At 35.9% G+C, this 22,383-nt stretch overlaps 2 protein-coding genes across 4 annotated transcripts in view; both read right to left on the bottom strand.

Moving 5' to 3' along the window:
- LOC131528777 (arf-GAP with Rho-GAP domain, ANK repeat and PH domain-containing protein 1) overlaps positions 1–4,659 on the bottom strand; it is a 29,834-nt gene extending 25,175 nt beyond the window's left edge. For all 3 annotated transcript variants that reach the window (XM_058758152.1, XM_058758154.1, XM_058758153.1), the window contains exons 1-3: positions 4,543–4,659; positions 3,384–3,481; positions 3,182–3,240 (exon numbers count right to left, since the gene is read on the bottom strand). In XM_058758152.1, the coding sequence (XP_058614135.1) occupies positions 3,182–3,240; positions 3,384–3,481 (157 nt within the window). In that variant the 5' untranslated portion in view covers positions 4,543–4,659. The remainder of the gene's footprint in view (positions 1–3,181; positions 3,241–3,383; positions 3,482–4,542) is intronic.
- A 3,458-nt stretch (positions 4,660–8,117) lies between these two features.
- On the bottom strand, positions 8,118–21,196 carry oatx (organic anion transporter X). The gene is made up of 10 exons (XM_058758334.1): positions 20,713–21,196; positions 16,842–16,945; positions 15,623–15,777; positions 15,029–15,197; positions 10,924–11,047; positions 10,724–10,839; positions 9,874–10,088; positions 9,651–9,759; positions 8,491–8,697; positions 8,118–8,411 (listed from the first exon to the last, which is right to left on the bottom strand). The coding sequence occupies exons 1-10, from the start codon at positions 21,091–21,093 to the stop codon at positions 8,264–8,266; spliced, it is 1,728 nt and encodes a 575-aa protein (XP_058614317.1). The 5' UTR covers positions 21,094–21,196; the 3' UTR covers positions 8,118–8,263.
- Between the last annotated feature and the right edge of the window lie 1,187 nt (positions 21,197–22,383).

Below are 22,383 nucleotides of genomic sequence, written 5' to 3'. Positions count from 1 at the left end.
GTCTGATTGATTTTATGGTCTCAGCATTCAGAAATCATGCAAAAGAAAATTAAGCTACTTTTACTTTTACTTTTAATAATACTTTTACTACGATAAAACTATGGTTAATTTTTGTAAGGGCTGTGATGTCCACCTGTTTTTTGTTGAAGAAATTATAGAGGTTGTGTCATCTATAGCAAAAAGGTGGCTATAAAGATTACATGGATATTTGAATTAAATGTTTGGTCAATAGCCTATTCAACAAGGATATGATCGTCCTGTAAGTGTAACAGCAGCAATTACCAGGCCTTTGGCGCTCTTTACGGGCATTTGTAATAACATGTAATGTTGGAAGAAAAAAAAAACATTAGACACCATCACAAAATTTGTAATGGTTTTACTGGTTATAATGGGACTTGTATTGGTTTTAATGGAAATATAATTGGTCTCTACTGGTAATTGGTTTCTTTCTATGGGTGGCTTGTTAAAACCAATAAATCCTAATGGAATATGTCCCAAAAAAAAAAAAAAAAAATGTTGATGGTTTGTAATGGTATTTGTGATTTATTTGTTATTCATTTGTGATGGTATTAGAATTTTCTGTGATGGTTGTATTGTTTTTTTTTGTTTTGTTTTTTTTCAGCAGGGTTGCCTCATTGTTTTTATATAATGCATAAATCATTTTAAAGACTGTTGTTGGCTTAGGTTTGTTTTTATAACCACAAAAATATATTATCTTAATACTTCTTTGTATATTATTATTTGAAGTAACAAAACCAAGGTTAATTTGCGGTTACCATGGATACAACAAGCATGATTTAAAAAATTTTTTATTGGTGTTAAAACCATGGCTTTCGTATGTGAACATGGAAACTCGGAGAGAATATTAAATGCATTGGTGGTGGTGAAATTATTATCAACATTTAAACACGTTATTAACCTTAACACCCAAAAAAGTTTCACAGGATTATGATTTTATGAATGTAGCCTACCTGAAAGTGACGCACGGGCTTCGTTTTCATCTTTTTTTTTTTTTCTTGGCGCCAGATTGCTGATGTCTTTTCACGGGCATAGTTGTCCATCAATTATGATCATTTGCATTCAGCCTCAAAACATAAGGTGCGAGCGGTCGAAGGCAGGAATGGCGCATCACGGGTTTTTTTTTGAGCAACTGGGATGATGCCCCCCTGGTGCCCTACGCAAACTGCGTACGCTGCGTATAGGGAGCGGCGGTACTGTGTATATATTAGGGCTGCAACTAACGATTATTTTAATAATCGATTAATCTGTCGATTATTTTTTCGATTAATCGATGAATCGGATTTTTTTTTTAAAAAAGCATTCATTTCCAACCCTTTATTCAAAAACAGAACTAAAATCTTTAGAAAGTGCACAAACATGTTGCTCCTTGAACATCCCTGAGCTGTTATAATAATAATAAAATAAAATAAAAATGGACTAACACAAAAAACATACACATGTATGCTTTACATATGGGAGTGCAAAAAATTAAATAATTTAACAACACTGCGTCGTTAGCGTTGGTATTGTATCAGACACCTGCACTTAACATTATATGAAAATCAAGCTCAAATGGAGTTAATAATGTTTTTGACCAGAGAATGACGGAGATGGAGTGTTTTGTCTGTCGTTAGAACGGCTGTAACTGTTATGCAGTGCATAAGTGCATTATGCTTTCATCAACTTTTACAGGTTATATAACTTTGATTGTAGCTATATGGGCGCTTAGTTTTTTCTTGTTGTTTAATACACTTGGCCAAAATCTCAAATTAAGCGTTTATGCACATAATGCACAGGATATTTAAAACGTATATAGACAGCAAATAACTAATTCTTCTCCACTCTTCAAACACACAAAAACATTATCCTTTACTGACATAGTGTTTGAGTAAAGAAAACGCTGTACTATTCAAACACCAATTATTTATTCACCCTTGCATTGCGAAAAAGCAGAGATCTCATCTTCTCCAGGCTGTGTGCGGCGCGTCAATCTGAACGGAGGCGGGGTGAAGTTACGAGGTCTCGCTGAGAGCTCGATGATCCAATGGCGTTACGAAGTTTTACTGACAAGTTATTTTAATGCTTATAATTGGTTTACTATTTTAAAACTCTCTGATTTCCTTTCCTCTACCTCCGCCGGTTTTTTTTTTTTTTTTTTTTACTTTTGTTTTTATTTATGAGGCGCCAAACTCTGCTAGCATCCGTGCGAGAGAGACCGAGTGTGTTCACTCCGCTCAGCGCTCAACTAAAGTTTTTTTTTTTTTTAATAATCAAACGTCTCCGCGTCGCGCGACACAACGAATCGATTATGAAATTCGTTGCCAACGCTTTTAGTAATCGATTTTTATCGATTTAATCGATTCGTTGTTGCAGCCCTAGTATATATATATATATATATATATACATATATTAGGGGTGTCCCCGATATTTGAGGGCGGGGCAAAATACATTACCAAGAGTCATGTCAGATGTTCAACAATCATAAATACACAGGGAAAATGTGACGGAAAATCACCGTATGCGTTTTACTGCAGCGTAACTCAACCAAATGCATCTTATACGAGATAAATAATATATACACGATATAAATAAACCGACTGAAATGTTTTGAAATCACTTGTTGTACCCTACCTGATCGAGAAAAAAAAAAAAAAAAAAAGTCGATTTGAGTGTTGTTAAAGATTTAAAACCCTGCCGCCTTATACACTTATATTACAAATATAAGTAATTATGACATTACATAAAGATGTACTTAAAGTATGCTACTTGTTTTTTCGGGTGAAAATCTAATTTTCATTTGTGGCTGAACGTTTCTTTTCAGTGATTTTACATGCATCAAATATAGAGGCTGTGACTTTATTTATACACATAACACACAATATAAGTGAAAAGTAAAAATACTAAAAATGAAACTAAACTATCCTGTTTGCAAAGTGAACACCTGCCTTACAGTTGCACACTTGCAAGCATGGCAAAGAATACAGTATCAGACAAAATGTGAATATTTTGAAAGCGGTGGTGACATTCTAAACAAACTTTACGCATTATATTATTACATTTCAAATATAAAAGAGAAATAATACCTTTAAGTATACTGTATTCTGGGTCAACAAGGAGGATGACGGATATGTGGATAAATATATTACTGATATTATAGTAAAGAAAACATAATAAAAAGTACCTTCAGATTTCGTCTGTGTATCAGCTGTAACATCTGGACAAGGCAACTTTTGGCCATTTCTGTAAGATTTATGAGTGTAGTAAATGCATTGGGGGGGGGGGGGGGTGTTATTAGATGGGATCAAGTAGAAAATCCTTTAAATGCTTTCTTTATTGTATTAAAGAAGGCATCTTGTTTTGTGATTAAATCACCATGAGCTCACCTTTCACTAGATGACAGCTGTTGTACACCTACTCCAAGTAAATATCTTGATCGTGGCTTCGGCACAGGTATGATATCAGGGGGATCAGACACAGACATCTGCAGCAAATAAGTATAATGCACGAGTAATGTAACTAACGTCAAGAATGTAAATATCAAGATTAACAGGAATTCACTGCCTTTGAATTGTATAGACACATGACGCATTTAGCTGATAATTATTTCCACTCGTTGACGTGACATTTTAGGTCAAAAGGGAAAACCATCCAGACACATTCATTTAACTCTTTGGCACCAGTTTCAATGAGACGAGGCACCATATATAATGCGCTAATTTTCAGTTATTGAAGAGTGCTTGAAGATGCATATTCCTCCGTCATGTTTCTGTCCTAATCTCCATACATGGATTTATGGCAAATGTAACAACATAACATATAGCTAACATTTGAACTGACATTTTATTTAATTTATTCAATCTCAAGCAAGTCTTCTGACAAACTCCAGTTAGGGTAGATCATTGTTCTCCTGTGTTTTTACCCCATTATGAATACGTCTCTAAATGTCCTCCATTGTTTGGCATTTCATATTTGGTGATTATAAGAGGCAAATATTTTTGAACATTCTCAGTTACATAGCCTACTTTTTGTATTTCAAGTTCAATGTAAAATGATGTTAATGTTTAATGTGATGTAATTAACTGTAAATCTTTTTATAGCCTATGTTTTTGTCTCCGTTTTTGTTTAGACGACATGCAAACTTCCTCGTAGCCTGTTTAGGAATCTGAGGATATACACACTTGTTTACACGACACATTATTTATACAATACAACCTTTTTTTTCTTTTTTTGCGCCACATCTAATTCATGTGGACATTTCCAGGTTTGTTTACGGCTTGGTCTGTTTAGACTTCATTTGTGCTCCTATTACTACTAGCCTACTAATATTACCACTAAAATCTGTTCAGATACAATCAGGAGTCCTAATAATCCTCAAAAACGATACAGTTTCTATAGCAGGCAACTCAAGATTTGTTCACAAACTAGCTAATGTCACTGCTGTTTGTGTAAACGTGTTTTCATTCAGTGCATGAAAAACAGTCATTAAAATAAAATAACGACTAATATAAATAGCATATCCATATGTGAGACTAAAGAACGTACCTTGGTGATGTTCTTGTTGAGGAATGAAGACGTAGCCGCGAGTCTTACCGGTTTGTCCGCTCGCGCGAGCGCGTATGGGTTGGGTTAAAATCAGGTGAACTTTAAACCTACTAGTCAAGAACTCAATGAATGACACATGACGCAATATCCTACTGGTGAAATGAAAGCTAAACAGATTGTAAGGACATTTAAAGAGCCCTTGAAGATAGTGTGGTTTGACTTTTAGTCCAGTTGCTCTAAAATCATATAGTCTATTTATAACTTATATATATATATATATATATATATATATATAAAATTGTTGCTAGTTGCAAATGAGTTATTTTGAAATCTATAATTTATCCAAAAGTTGTAAATTCATATCAAGGCCAAAGAGTGGTGCTGTTACAACTTCAAACATTATCAAATCATTTTTGTTTTATCAACTCTCATCTCTTTTTTTCCATAGCTCTGTCACACACAGATAAGGATTTTACAACTACAGAAAAACAACAGCCACATCAGTTATTTCATTTCAATCATGTTAGTCCCTTTCACAGTTGTGTCGGTCTCATACAAAGTGTTCCATTCGGGTTTTATGGGTCCAGTAAAAGTAAATAGGGAAAGTAGTGTTTTGAAAGTAGTGTGGCCAGTTTAATTTCTAGCTGTAGAATGTTTGATGTGTAGAATGATGATTTTCTACTATTTAAAGTGAAGACGCAGCTCAAAATAAGTGTTTTGAGCATCTCAGTTCACAGTAAACACTTAAGTGGCGAGTTTGCTGCTTGCCGCTGAAGTGATTTAAGGCTCTGAATGTTTAATAAGTATAAACCATACACACTGAAAAAAAATTAAATTTTTTAAGGTAAGTGGTTGCAAACAGTGTATTCTAGCTACATTTAAATAAAAAAAAAAAATGTTGAAAGTTAGTGTTACAAGTTGATCTAGTTTCCTTAGTTCCCCTGATTAGTCAATTAGCTCCACACCTGTTTCTGTTTCCCCTTGATTACGTTTAGTGTTCATCTTTGTTTCTTTGTCTGCTATTATTTGATCTACGTGTTTGCTACCCCTCGCTCCTGGATAATTTCTGTTTCTTGTGTGAATTCTCATTAAAAGACTCTGTTTTGTGGAAACTCCTTCGTGCACTTTATTAATGAAAACACGTAACAGTTAGTCAACTAAAACTTAACTTAATTTTTTTTTTTTTGTCAATTCAGTAAATTATTTTTTTTCAGTGCAATATGGTTTATTATATCAATTTTATCTAATGCACTGGGTATCATGAACTAACAATAAACAATATTTTTAAATAATTAAATTCTAATGCATTTGCTAATGTTAATGAACTGAACCTTATTGTAAAAATGTACATTTTGTTAAAGTTAACATTTTGTTACATTTCGGATAAAATAAAAAATTACAATAAAATCAAATACAAAATACATATAAATTATACATAATTAAGTGACTGCAGAACCTTCATTACAGGCAATCTAAATAATCAAAAATAGAGTATAATACCATAATATACTGTATATTAACAAGTAACTTCTACCTTGAAACATTTGAACAAAATCAGTCCCTGCAATTATGCAAACATTTTCATGCCTAGTGATTCTTCAACAACGTCATGAAAGAAAACAATTCAAATTACCAGGCGAATAGTGATTTAAATTTCAGTCTGTTTCTCACACTGCAGATGTCACATAGATTACTTAAAAACTTTTGGAGATTAAAGGAATAGTTGACTCAAAAATAAAAATTAGCTGAAAGTTTACTCCCCCTCGGGTCATCCAAGCTGTAGACGAGTTTGTTTCTTCATCAGATTTGGAGAAATGCAGCACTGCATCAGTGTCTCAGCAATGGATGCTCTGCAGTGAATGGGTGCCGTCAGAATGAGAGTCCAAACAACTGATAAAAACATCACAATAATCCACAAGTAATCCACATCACTCCAGTCCATCAGTTAACATCTCGAGAAGACAAAAGCTGTGTGTTCGTTAGAAACAAATCCATCATTAAGACGTTTTTAACTTCAAACCAGCTAAAACACTTCCTCCAGTACAAAAGTCATTTTGTCTGAATCAGGAGAGAAATCTGCATCGATCAAGCATTATAAAACAGTCCAAAACAGCTCTAAATAAAACAGCCTGGTCTCATAAAAATACGTACCTCTACGCACTTTTTGTGCGACACCGTTTTACGTACCTTGCTGCACGTTTCGCCGCAGTTTCAAATAGAAGTGTCCACTGAGTGGCGCTAAAACACAGGTTCAATATGTGAACCCTGGCACGTTTTTATTGCGTAGATATTGGTACGTATTGCTGTTTATTTGTTACGTTGCTTCAGATACGTATTGCGGCGGTTCAGAATTCAAATATCTGACTGTCGCTAAAGGTTCATGCTCTATTGTGTTGGAAATATGCCCTACACCAAATCCAGCCCTAAACCTACCCGATAGTGTTAACAAATGCAAAACTGATATAAAAACGTATTAGCTGATGCAACTGTGCCATTTGAACTTCCTTTTATGCAGATTTTATCTGCTTTGTCGAACCGTTGTTACACGGGATTTGAACCGGTGCTTCTCGTCTTCTAAGTCCGTCTCTGTACTCCGTGAGCTACCAAACAAACTTATCATCCATGAAAACCCATAGATATGAAGCTGGATGTGTGCGATGCTAACGTTCAAAACCATCAGTTTTCAAATCTCCCATCATATTAATATTGTTTTGAAGTCATAGCATGATATTCTTCAAGTTATTGTGCGAAAATTACGCTTTATTAATCGCAGCTCTCTAAATTTGTGTGAAAGTGTTTATTTATTTATTTTGGAAACTGCAGTGATATGTACTTATTGGTACGTATTTCGTGTCATGCTAAAAAGTGCACCCAGGTACGTAAATGCCATGAGACCAGGTAGCAACAAAAATATGTGACCCTGGACCACACAACCAGTCATAAGGGTCAATTTTTTAAAATTGAGATCTGAAAGCTGAATAAATAAGATGTATGGTTTGTTAGGATTGGACAATATTTGTCTGAGATACAACTATTTGAAAATCTGGAATCTGAGGGTGCAAAAAAATCAAAATATTGAGAAAATCGCCATTAAAGTTGTCCAAATGAAGTTCTTAGCAATGCATATTACTAATCAAAAATGAAGTTTTGATATATTTACGGTAGGAAATTTACAAAACATCTTCATGGAACATGATCTTTACAAAATATCCTGATGATTTTTGGCATAAAAGAAAAATTTATAATTTTGACCCATACAATGTATTTTTGGCTATTGCTACAAATATACCCCAGCGACTTAAGACTGGTTTTGTGCTCCAGGGTCATTTTGATGTGAGAGACAACAGGAGATGGACCTTTTTACTGGAGGAAGCGTTATTATGGATTATGATATTTTATCCAGAAGCAAAGGTTTACAGTTAAAACGTCTTAATAATGGATTTGTTTCTTACAAACACACAGCTTTTGTCTTCTCGAGATGTTAACTGATGGACTGGAGTGGTGAGGATTATTGTCATGTTTTTATCAGCTGTTTGGACTCTCATTCTGACGGCACCCATTCACTGCAGAGCATCCATTGCTGAGACACTGATGCAGTGCTGCATTTCTCTAAATCAGTTCCCACAAAGAAACAAATTCATCTGTTGTCCAGTTTTGTTGATCTAGACTGAGACTGCAAGCATCAATAACAGTCATGAATGTTTGTCTCGGGGTGTAATAATTATTCCTTTAAGTGAACTGGAGTCTCTGACAGTGGATGAGGCCCAGAGGACTCGTTCTCTTCACATGTTCCTCCACTCTGTTTGATGTTCTGTAAGGCCAGCGCCTCACTCTGCACCTGTTCTTTAAGACTTTGACTTTTCTTTTCCCTGTATGATTGAAATGTACAGAAATGAAACAGAAAGCTAATCACAGTGACTCATCATGGATACAGCTCTAAAACTTTACCTGTTCTCCTCTACATCCTCAATGGTATCAGGCAGAGGAATGTTGAGGGTTTCAGGAAGAAAAAAGGCTATGAAACCAGCGAGCACAGCGGATCCTCCGTATACAATGCTAGGCAGAGCCGGCAGGACCTCATCCAGGATCAGGACTGCAGGAGCGGCCATGGATCCGATTCTGGCCATCATGGAGACAAAGCCCATGCCGGTCTGTCTGTGGAACAAGCATGAAAACTCTTATCCTGTGACGTAGAATTCATGTAAAAGTGAGCATTGCTATCCCTACTTACTCTGGAACTACAAAGTACAGTATCTCTAACAGATGGTGCCACTTGGCGACTTTAGTATTATCATTAAACCTATTTAGCTTCTATGTCTTCCTCTCTTTGTTTGTTTTATTTCTGGTACCACTTTATATTATGGTTCTATTTATTGACATTAGTTGAGGAATTCATAAAGTATATGACCAATGTTTTTCAAGTTGAGTTTTTGTCTTCTGTTGAACACAAAAGAATATACACTACCGGTCAAAAGATTTTTAATGTTTTTTAAAGAAGTCTCTTCTGCTCACCAAGCCTGCATTTATTTGATCCGAAGTACAGAAAAAATGTTTTCTATTTGAATATATTTTAAAATGTAATTTATTCCTGTGATTTCAAAGCTGAATTTTTAGCATCAGTCTTCTGTGTCACATGATACTTCGGAAATCATTATTCTGATTTGCTGCTCAATTTTTTTAAATTTATTATTATTATGTTGAAAACAGCTGAGTAGAATTTTTTTTCAGGTTTCTTTGATGAATAGAAAGCATTTATCTGAAATAGAAATCTTTTCTGACATTATAAATGTCTTTATCATCACTTTTGATCAATTTAAAGCATCCTTGCTAAATAAAAGTATTTATTTCTATAATTTCTTTACCCAAAAAAAAAAAAAAAAAAAGATACTGACTCCAAGGTTTTGAGTGTATAATGTTACAAAAGCTTTTTATTTCAGATAAATGCTGATCTTTGTAATCCAGAGTCTCAGGCAAATTCTTTTTGTAACCAAATGTATTGTTTATATATTTTCATGGGTCTGATCTTGTTAGATTCATTGGGAAATGCCCAATCATAAAGCTTCAGACCGATTCTATAAGTTCTTCTTCTATAGTTTGTTTCTTCTGACCTGATTACAGTAGGGTAAAGCTCTCCAGTAAATAGGTAGATACAAGTAAATGACGCTGATGTAAAGCCCTTTCCGATAACAGCAAGTGCTGTCCTTGTGATCTGCATATCTGCAATGACACACAGGTTCATTACCAGTCAGTATGAATCAGTCATTAAGATGCATTAGGTGGATGACTGCGGATGATGATGGCATCATAATAAAGACACCGTCATTGTCTTACCTTTAGGAACAAAAATGTTGGCAAATATTACCAACGCTGACATGATGAGACATGTGCCTTGGGTTGTACGTCGGCCCAGAAAGCTCAGCATCAGAAGTGCGACCAGTTTAGCGGGAAAATCTACTGCCCCAAAGATGATCTGCATCAGATAGATGTTAACCCCGAACTTCTGCAGGTCCATGGCCAGACCGTAATATGCAAAACTCGTCGAAAACCTGTGAGGAAGATCAACAGAGTATGCATTTATTTATTTGTGCATAACACAGCCCTGCATCTTGAAAAAAATTCTGTAACACTTTACTTAAAGCCTTTATGTATAATGCATTATAAGTTTTAATGTATTAATTATGCCTTGTAATGCACCTTATAATGCATTGTACAATCTCATGAATAATTGTAACCACAGTTAATACATTATAACACTTATCAATTCATTGTGACACTATGCATCTTAAATTTGGTTATAATTATTTACGACAAGATATAATGTATTACAACGCACATTATGAATAAATATAATGCATTATACCCTTTAATAACCCTTTATAATGCATTATACATAAAGGCTTTAAGTAAAGTGTTACCAAAAATTTTGATTTCCAAAGTAAGGCGTAATATTACCAAGCAATATTATAAGCAAAAATGCTACAAAATGCATGATACATTGTGGAAAACATCATTTGCTCTAGCAAAACAGGCATTGCTTTTGGAATCAGACCCCCCAAATTAGTAAGAAACAAGTGTTGGATTTTATTTTGCAAATAGAATATGATGCAGCATGGTAAATTAATGTATATTTAAGCATAATACAAGTTGAGTACAGACAGAAACAGAACAAACTGATTCTCACCAGACGACCATAAGGCACATGGATATCTTCCTCATGGTTGGAGTTTTTAGGAGATCAAACACAGTATAAATGCTCTTACTGGACTGAATCTCTTTCTGCATGTGTGACTCCAGCACCTAAACATGAAGATGTGATATATGAAATGATATGAATATGTGATGATATGAAATGTGAGATGTTGCTATAGGCTGATGTGAAACCTCTAAAGTGATCTTCTCTGTCATCTCGGGCTTGCCGTTGATTTTAGCCACATGGTGGAGATGCTTCAGTGCTTCCTCAGAGCGGCCGTTCAGCACCAGCCAGCGAGCAGACTCAGAGTACCACCTTTGACATGGAGACATTTCTGTAGTTGTTATTGTATGCTGCATTAGGTTTTTACTAGGTGCAGAATTTCAATAGTTCTAATTAGTCTATGCGTGATTTAAACACCCTTTGAGAAATTTGGAAATTCATAATCAACACAATCACATATTATCTATACAGGCTGAAAAATGACCAAAGACTCATAAGACCTCTTGTTTAAAGATGGCTTCTGTTGAGTTTTTAAAAACTGTGGTTTTATCTTACATTTAGTGTTCTTTCCTTTTTCATCTTATTGTAATGACAAGCCAGCAGAGGGAGCCTTCACCCGAGTACTGACTGTGCTCCGCTACCTCTGCTTCCTCTACACTCATTTCCTGTTTGGTTGCTTTATAGCTAGAGACTGTGCTTGTGCTCATTGCAAAGTATTGCCAGTTTACCTGCCTTACTGAGCGCTTTTCCTGTTAATTCTGCCTGTTCTGTGTATGATTCTGCCTGTTCATCGATTACCTGGATTATCTCCTTTGTTTTGGTTGCCTGATCGGACTGATGTTTGTGCTTGGACCTATTGCCTGCCTGCTCACTATTGCCTTTTGGATTAACCCTTTGTATGTTGACAGATTGGACTGCTACTTTGGTTTTGCCCCTCTGCCTGTCTTCCCATACTATTGCAACTGCTCTTAATAAACTCCCGCATATGGATTCTCAGCGTTCTCATAACAGTATACTTCGCCACCAATGAATCCAGCGTTAGTTTCAAATCTATAAGTGGCATTTGCTTATCAAAGCGAGATGTTAAAGGGCTACCAAGAACAACTCACCAAGCTCCAATCAGTCAACAAGCATCTGACGCACTATATCTGATCAATTCCCATGGCCACGCTGAGGACGGTAAGCTTTGCCCTTCCTTATAAATTTGACGGTGCTGCTGAACAATGTAAAGGCTATTTGTCAGGTCAGAATTCACTTCGATCATCAAGGGGGATAAATTTGAATCTGAGGAAAAGAAATGTGCGTTTCTGATGACGCTGTTAACTGGCAGATCAATCGACAGGGCTGCAGTGGTTTGGGATGCTGATTCTCTGTTCAGAACTTCAGCGGATTATTTCATCCAACAGCTACGAGAAGTGTTTGAATATCCCGCTGGGGGCAAGGATATATTGACACAGATTCTCAATATTACGCAAGGTAACTGCACCGCTGCCGAATATGCCATCAAATTCAGATCGCTGCAAAGAGTGGATGGAACGATATCTCTTTGAAAGCAGTGTTTCAACGTGGTCTCAACACCGAACTGCAAACTGAGCTGGCTTGTAAAGGGGAGAACTCGTCCTTTTCAGAATTTGTTACTCTTGCCATTAAAACAACCTAATGAGACAAGCTCCGAAACAAAGGAGTGGCAGAGGAAATCAACACAACCCACCGATTCCCGTACAGATTACCTCTGCAATTGAGATTAACCCAAGCGATGAACCCTTGCAACTCAATATCTCAAGGCTTTCTGAGGAGGAAAGGATGAGACGTCGACAGCTCCACTTGTGCTTCTAATGCGGTGAGGCAGGCCATCGTAGTCTTGGATGTCCACACAAGTCTCAAGCTGCACCCAGGGTGAATATTGAACATTTCTCCTTGTTCAGTAATAAATCATACACATTGCCCGTCACATTAAAGACTGAAAAACTCTCTCTCGAATTGACAGCGATGGTTGACTCTGGAGCTGCCCTGAACCTGATAAATAAAGACATCATCAAGAAGTATAACATTCCCACTCAACCATGCACTCCTCCTATCAATATCAAAGCCATCTGTAACGTGGGAGTCGTGACACCGGAGTTGTGGATCCAAATGCTAGCTTTATTAAAAAGAGCGTGGTCAAACAGGCAGGGTAAATCACCAGCAAACAATAACATCCAAGAATAATCCAAAAGAGTAATCCAACGAACAGGTACAAGGTAAGGGCAGGCAGCAAATAATCAAAACACGGAAACAGTCCAAGATCCAAAAACACGTAGGCAAGGCAAGGGAACACGGAAACTGGGAAAACGTTACAGGCTTACAATCAACAGCGATGTGAGAGTGTGTGTGCCATTCTTATAGTGTGAGACTGATGAGGTAATGAGAGACAGGTGACCGCAATTGATGATGAGTGCAGATGAGTCTGGGCAAAGGGTTATGGGAAATGGAGTCCTGGGTGAATGGTAAAATTCAGGAATGGAGAGCCCACTGGTGGATCTCATGGGCACTCCAGCTGGTGATCGTGACACCATCGAAGACGCACTCATTGGAGAGGGGATTACTCATCAGACAAAAACTCTCAAACTCAATGTTGGAATGCTACATCAAGAATCCATAACGCTGTACATCGCTGATTCCCCCAAGCACAAGATAATCCTCGGACATCTCTGCCTACCTCTTCACAACCCCGACATTTCCTGGCATCATGGTGAGCTAACGCATTGGTCCATGTTTTGTATAAATCACTGCTTTACCACAAGACCTGAACCATGTCTCACAACCAGCGTTGAAAGTCCAGAGACTCACAGAACTGTGAACATACCTGCCTGTTACAATGATCTTTCTGAAGTTTTCAGCAAAACCAAAGTCAAACAATTACCACCCCACCGACCTTGGGATTGCGCAATCGATCTGCTTCTTAATGATATGTCTCCCAAAAGTAAAGTCTACCCTCTCTCCAGAACTGAAAGCTAAGCAATGGAGGAATATATCAAAGAAGCTCTGAACTCAGGTTTTATCCATCCATTCACATCCCCAGCTGCTGCAGGGTTCTGTTTTGTCGAAAAGAAGGATGGAGGATTAAAACCCTGCATCGATTACAGAGGATTCTGCCTTTTTGCCTGTTTATCGATTACCTGGATTATCCCCTTTGTTTTGGTTGCCTGACCGGACTGATGTTTGTGCTTGGACCTATTGCCTGCCTGCTTACTATTGCCTTTTGGATTAACCCTTTGTATGTTGACGAATTGGACTGCTACTTTGGTTTTGACCCTCTGCCTATCTTCCCATACCTGTCTATTGCAACTGCTCTTTATAAACTCCCGCAGATGGATTCTAACTCGGCCTCAGCATCCTCATTACACTTATAGTGTGCCTTTTATGATCTATGTTTTTATTTTTATTTTACTTGACCATTTCTGTAAGGCGAATGGGACTTGATTGAAAAAAAAACAAAAAACATTGATTGAAAAGCTAGATTTACCGTTATTGCCTGAGATAAAATAAACAATTAATTTTCTAAACATATAGTTAAATTGTCACAACAGGAATTATTAACATTTTCCATTTGAGGTTCATATTTTAGTTAAGCCTTTATTATAATAACATTATTATGTAACATATAACATTACGTAATCAACATATTCCTAATGCAAACAAAGAGTGTTAGAACGACAGCAGCTTGATTGGCTTTCACATGTGGGATGGACTTATTCACTGGAGGAAGCGTTTTTATGGATTATATATTTTATAAAGTTAAAATAATCTTGATGGATTTGTTTCAGCTTTTGTCTTCTCAAGATGTTAATTGATGGACTGGAGTGGTGTGGATTACTTGTGGATTATTATGATGGTTTTTATCAGCTGTTTGGACTCTCATTCCAACGGCACCCATTTACTGCAGAGGATCCATTGACGGTACTTTATTTTCAAATGCAATAGAGCATTAACCTTTTATTGCCACTCACCTGACATTAAATTTCTGAACTACTGCAATATGTACAACAACCAATACAATAAAACGCTGCCAGATTCACCATTCACGTTCATCTCTTTTGGTTAAAACTGAATGCTCACTGGGTATTTCACTTTGAAAGTCTCATGAAATGTGTAGAAAGCAGCGTAATATCATTTTGCGAAATGGCTTGTTTTTTCAATGAGCCTGGGTTGTTCAAATCATATGCACCTGGCATCAGTGGCATACATCAGTAACACAGAATGTCATGATTAAGTTTTATTCACTACCAAAGAGTGATTTGAATAATCTCGTACCAGCTGTAGAAGAAGAAGATAAAGAAAGGAAGACAGACGGCCACTTGTATTTTGCGCCAGTCCTTCAGACTGTATGCCACTCCAGCTAGAATCATCTGACCAAACGTGAAGAAGAAAGACGATATGGTGCCCACCAGCGTCCGAGCCTTAGTAGGAATCCACTCCACCTCTATAAAAACACAAACATTTCAAGTCACATTTATTTATATAGGCCGATGCTACTGTTTAAAAGCAGCTTCACAAAATAAAAAAGGAAAATAACTGTTAATGTGGCAAAATTAATCCATTTCAGCTGTGAAACAGCTCTATTGAAGATAATAATGTCATTTTTCAGTTATAATCCATTTAGTTCAATGTTGTTCAGTTCAGTCATAACTGTCGGTGTCGCAAAATTCATCCATATCAACTGTAAGGCAGCTCTTCAGCTTTCTTTAAAATGAAATGACATATGTAAACACATTCGTAGTAATTGACTTAAAAAATCATTGCTCTTATCTAATTCCATTGTAATTCCATGATGTAAATCATTTTGTATATTGTATATGTTGGATGAACCAGTCCTTTCCTTTAGAGTTAGTGAAGAGAGACACTCACTGAGGGAGACAGCATTGAGAATAACTCCAGACACGGACATTCCTGTCAGGAATCTGAGGATGCAGTAAACCACGTAAGACGGAGAGAGAGCCGTGAATGTGCCTAAGACAGCGAGCTGAAAATACGACCAAATCAGCATGGCCTTTCGCCCAAACCTACAGGAGAATAAAGAGTAAAGAAATAATGATTCTGTAATGTTTTTGTAATCCATTAAATGAATGCATGAATGAATGGTGGGTTGTAGTACAGATAATCACAGTTAGAAATCCATGTTTAGATTTCATGCTGTAATAACATCACTGTACAGTTGAGTTCACTAATGCAGCCAGTGTTTGATTATGAGCTTTACTACCCACATCTCAACCAGTGTTGTTTAGCATTATTGATATTTATGTTCATATTTTGAATTCGATTTTATTTTTACATAAATCTGCATGTTGCCTCCCACCATTTGCAATAAGTGAAGAGCTGAACCTATTGGTTGCTTAACAATGAGGTATGTACTGAAAAATATCAAAAGTGAGTAATACTATTTAAAAGTATAATGTCTGCTTTAATTTTGTAGCTTATTGGGTGTTGTAGATGTTGGTTCATGTGTAAGCACTAGGGTTGGGCTGATAGACGATGCCAAAAATACTTTGGGAGGGGTCCTCTGGTTTTTCGATGAAACTATAATACTTTAAACATGAAACTAGTGAAAATGAAAATTAAGTGAAAATATTTGATTGCTTGCTTTTATGCGTTTTTACTGACTGTGCTCATTTAGAGTGTGTTCTTTCACTGCATGATTAAGTCTAATAAAATGCATTTAGAATGCTCCCAAAATTCAAGATATGTGGACAGAAAATGTAGGCCTATATACTTATTTCATAATATCACACAAAGAGTGCAATTTTTTTTTTTTTTTTTTTTTTCATGTACTGTAATGTAACAGGCAACCATGGCAATCGTTATTTGTTTTCCTTGCCATTCTGAATACAGATTTATGCTTCGGGCACACCCCCTAACATTAATACCACATGAGGCATTTTAAAATAAATTTAAACTCAATAAATTCAATGTCCAATAATAAACTTTCAATGGCGATTGGAGATTATCAAATGAATCCCTCTTTTGCATCAGTTATTTTTCTGTTTAATTTCATTTAATTCTCATTTTGCTTCATGTGAATGTGTTTTGTGTAATGGTGTTATAATGATAGCGGAAACAGATGCATTACTTGTCAGATAGCCCTCCAAATATAATGGCACCTGTCAGCACTCCTCCCATGTAAATGGTCTGGCTCATCTGTTTGAGTGGACGGAGGGTACAAACCAAATCCCACTGTGACAAATAAGAGAAAAGCATCAATGCAATGCATATGATGAGGTTTCTACATTAACAGAAGCCTATTGCCTCAATTTAAGATAAAACACCTCTGATTCGGAAAGACGCAGATTTGCAAATCCTCAAAAAAACAAAAACAAACCTCTTTCCAGAGACTTCACATATCTTTCAGATTGTTCAGCAAAATCCCTCCAATTTATATAATTCTCTAATTTATCTAATTTACTCATCAATATTTCTGATTTTCTTTTCTGTTAAAATGAAACTAAGCTGGTTCCCCCGAAATAAAAGGAGGAATGAGTCATTTGACGCTCTCACAGGTGACTTATGACCAAAACTGACAATATTAGGCTACTTTAGCTTAGAAACTCAGTTTCATGCACATAAGGGTAAACATTTTGTGGATAAAAGGAAGCACCTTTTGTGAACAAAATCCCAGCATGCCACAAACCGCGCAATCTTTTGAGAAAAAGTAAATTCATTTTGTGACTTGCTAATTTAAAGGCTATTTTTTGTGTTGTGCATTTTGTTCAAGAAAGTTGTACTGAGCCCTGCACATGACATGCAAGAAAAATGAATGAATTTCGAGGGGGGATGGCGTTTCATTTCTATGTTTATTTGGAAATTAAAGTGATTTCTATATTTTATCCATTCAAAAGACTACGAAAGCGATCCCAGTTCTGCATATAAACGTAGCGCTGTGTTTATGGTCAGCTGCGCAATGCTGTCTTTTGCCATTTAATATCTGCAGACTGCAGCCAATAGAAATGCTTCTCTATCGCTGCGCGTGCTGCTCCTCACAGCACAGAGCGTGAAAGCAGACTGCAGTTGGTGTCATCATTGTAACAAACAAAGTGTAGAGACGATGTAAATAATATATTAAGTGTGTAGAGAGCTTCATTCATTAAAATGGAAGTTTGTGAGATAGCGATGAACGGAGGGTAACAGCTTTTAATGATTATAGAGAGTTTGCAAATGTGAAATTTAATTTATACAACAGTTTATACATTTTTGATTTTATACAAAAGTTAATATTAAGTGACTTACATTTTAGGACCACTGTCTATTTTGCTCTATTTCGTCAACAAAAATATATTTAATAAACAAAGTTGCAGCTGAGCCTCTGCGCAAGCCTTTAACACAGCGCTGTTTCGTTTTTGAATGAATCTTTGCTTTTGAACAAATCTAGTGAGTCAATGATTCAATGATCCATTCATAAAGAGAGTCACTTGCTTCGTTCCTAAATGAATCAGCCGTTTGAACAAATCGATTGAATGAATGATTCAGTGACAAAGACAGTGATTTGATGCCACCTACTGGCAGTTTCTGTTTCATTTTTAAAGTATAAATTGAGTCATTTAATTCATTGAAATTTATATATTTAAAACATTAATCTCATAACATTGTTATTATGAGATGCATTAATGCCACCTCTGAGTCTTGTCAAAATTTCTTAAATTCTGTAAATATTCCTTAATGCCACATTTGTGCTCTTCTGTGCCATGCAAAGATGAATTGTTGATGCTGATTTCATTTGACTGGAAACTTATTCTTCCTGATTGTTATATCTTATTATTTTAATTGAATTTATTGTGTAGTTAAAATTTTTGATAAAAGTTTATATATATAATTTTTTTTTTTGGCACAAAAGATGACATACATTTAATAAAGTTAGAAAAATGGCATTACAAAGTTTTAAAAAATAAATAAATAAAACTTCAAGGAGTCAAATAACAATAGGAAGGTTAATTTCTGGGTCATTCCTGGGATTCGGTAATATTTCAGTCCCCCAGAGTTTCTAAAGTGGTGGTTCACCAAAATGAATTGTTAGAAGCTGTTCACAAAACTTTGGGATGCCCATTATAATTAATAAAAATAATTATTGCATTTTTATATTTTTAGCATAAAATAATGTCTTATATCTATCTTGAACCAAGCATTTTGTAATGTCCCTGAGTTTGTACAAAATGTGCATAGTGTCTGTGATTTTTGGCAACAATGTAAGCATTTACTTGTGTTCCTTTCTTGTAAAAAATATTTTTCTAAAAAAATGCAAAATATTTGCTAAAAAAAACAGACTGTAAAGTTATGTCTCTCAGTCTGAACTCAACCCTGTCACACTAACCATTCTTCGCCCATAATAATTTAGTCTCCACTCATATGTGACTTCATCCAGGTCTCTTTAATAGTGGTGCAGAAAATGGTTAGTGCAATCATGCTTTTTATTCATATTTTTGAGGCATGTTATAGTCAGGGAGGGTACTGTCAAGCTTAACAACTCAACCCCGTCATATAAAATTAAGATGGAAAATTATTACTTTTACAACATTTTATTTTCATTCATAAGTATATACAATGTGTTTATTTTATTGCTGCCATATATGGTCTACTCTCCTACACTACATGAGCAGTAGTGGCCACAACCCGTCACACTCAACCCCATCACAAATATATGTATTTCTCATTGTTACAGGGTTGAGTTATTTGCTTAATTTATTAATAATTTTAATGAATGGTTTCAGTAAATATATATACTCCAAAATCATGACAACTCATATTTTTGTTTTAAATAGAAGTTTTGACATAATATGTCGACTTAAACGTGGACAAGCATCATACATCAGAAATTGTGCCCACATTTGCAGCAGAAAGAAAAAAAAAAGCTGGAAAAAAACTCAAATTGATAAAAGGTCTTTAATGCCTGAGGTGGGAAAATATGATATTCTGAATATGATATATTAAAATGTGATGAATATTTTTTGGAAGTTTGATATGTGCCTAATGATGTGGGGTATTTAGAAGTTGAATCACATGTAGTTGAAAAACATGTATATTCCAAGTTGAAATGTTACCGAATCCCAGGAATTACCCTCCTGTCATTGATCAGGAGGTCTGTTCCTATTTTTTATTTATTTATTTATTCATTTTAAGTAGGAGCACTAGTGCTCCTGAAAAGAAATGTAAGCATAGAGTCCTCAAGAATGTAATATTAAAAACTAACTGCAAACGTTTATCCAACGTAATATGTACAAATTCACACACAACTTATCTTTAATTTGGCCTGAATTGCAGGTGCTTGTCTAAACTTGAAAGTTTAGAGAAAATATTAAATACGTTGAAAAATGTTATTATAACCCCCCCCCCAAGCTAGAGTCCCCCCAGTGAATTCTGGCCATTTCCACCACTGCTTATAATTATATAGACAATTGTAATGAGATGGAATATTTGAACTTTTATGAAGTCACAAACCACAGTACTGTTTAGCCTGTTAACTGTCTGCATCCCGCTATCAAGATGCGTGCAACTTTTTTTATATTGCCTTTTCCCTATCACATGTTTTAGTAATCACTTTTTGTAATGCCAACTTCAAATTTGAAGCGTAACTAAAATCTAAGTTATTGCTTTTGATTTCATAGCAATCTTAGATTCCAAAACATTCTGTAAAATATTTTTATATAAAATAAAGCAATTTAGTATGCCTACAGTATATTTTCTTTATAGTAAGTTTACATTTCTATAACTTTTTTACACTTTAACTTTTTGAAATGCCAACAAGAGAACAACATTAGGTCGGTATTGCAAAAATGGTTGTAATTAATGAATTACAACCATTTAAGTTCGGATGGTGCATTTTAAGGTCTGTGTTATTTTTATTTTCTCATTTAATATTATTTTCTTAATCTATTTATTCAAATTACAAATTCTATTATCAGCCTAACAATTGTAGTGATGAAAAGCTGAATTGTAAATGGGAAACGACTTACTTCTGACACTATAGATGAGATGAATTCAGTCTTATCATATGTCCAGCCCTCAGCACAAGCCTCTGTCTGGAGTTCAGTTGTATTTGTGTGACTCGGTTTGTCTGTGAGTAAATGCCATTGAGCGTCGGTGAACCGGGTGCATCTGGACGGTGTGAGGGATGAATCCAGCGGGATAAACGCGCGCAGGATCGCCGCTGCGCTCTCGTTCAGCGCCGCCGTGATGTTCGGGATGCGACAGTGATGCTCCGGAACACCGGCAGTGAAGTTATTGAGTAAATTCTGGCTAGCCATTAGAAGGCCCGGGATGGACAGAAGAGTGACATGAATAATCTGGAAGCGCCCAAACCCTCCAACTTCATCCAGAAGATCCGCAAAGCCCATGCTGGTATTGATATATTTCTAAATTTCTAATCTCCAGTTTGTATATTTCTTCTTACCTCAGCAGACTGACAACGACTGAACTCTCGATGTTTCGTAAAAATTAAGCAACCAAGTTATTTCAAACTTTGAATGATTAATTTTGAGGTTAATGGTTGCCAAAAGAGTTTCTGATTTCTGAACGAAAAGCATTTTCCATACACAGAGCTGAAGTGAATTAAAAGTCACTCCCTCCATGACACACACACACACACACACACACACACACACACACACACAGCAATAATGAAGTTTTAATCTGATTAAAATACCCTGCACTGGAATTTTCATAAAGAGCTTGTGCAGGACAAATGACCTTGACAAAATAAGCCAGGTTTCATTTATTTGTTCTTTACTGTGTCTTTTTATATGAAAAGTGCACTTTAAAGATGTTAGTCAACCTAAAGTGTGCTTCTAACTAATTTTATTTAAACCAAAAATATACAAAGCAGTCTGACTACATTAAGTTGCACCACCACCAAGTAGAAATACTGCATCACTTTTAGGTAACAACAGTGTTTCACATTTTACAAGATATTAAAGAAGCATGTTCATATACTAAACAGGTCTTTTCTTGTTCAGACACCTAAGGCCGCATTCACAAACATCTTATTATCTTACCACTAGGAGTCCTCCTAAGAGTTCCTAGGAGTTTTAGCTGAAAGGTAAATAACATTTGCTTAAAATGTACTCACTCTCTCAGGCTATACAATATTTAGAGTCTTCACTGAAATTAATGATTTTGAACTTCATTTGGAACAAATCACTGTCTCAGCAATGGATGCTCTGCAGTGAATGGGTGCCGTCAGAATGAGAGTCCAAACAGCTGATAAAAACATCATAATAATCCACACCACTCCAGTCCATCAGTTAACATCTTGAGAAGCCAAAAGAAACAAATCCATCAGACGTTTATAACTTCCATCCATTGCTAAAATACAAGTTCATAACTGTAATAACGCTTCCTCCAGTGAAAAAGTGGTCTGGTCTGAATCAGGAGAGAAACAAGCACCGGTTACAAGCCAAAATGGCTCTAATCAAATATGTGGGTGGATTTTGATGCGTGAGGATAACAGGAGATGGATTGTGGGTGCTTTGAAAAAAACCTTTACAAATTTAAGAGTTGTGTTCAGCTGCAACCACATCTTACGAGATGTTAAATACTGGCTCAAGGGAAATGCAGGGGAAAATGTAAAACAGCTCATAGACTCCTCCTGTCCAGATGAGTTTGATACTCACTATGGATTCTTTAAA

The sequence above is a fragment of the Onychostoma macrolepis genome, chromosome 21, assembly GCF_012432095.1.
Source record: "Onychostoma macrolepis isolate SWU-2019 chromosome 21, ASM1243209v1, whole genome shotgun sequence".
NCBI lineage: Eukaryota > Metazoa > Chordata > Actinopteri > Cypriniformes > Cyprinidae > Onychostoma > Onychostoma macrolepis.
The sequence above is the reverse complement of the archived record's forward strand: the minus strand, read 5'-3'. Positions and strand labels throughout refer to the sequence as shown.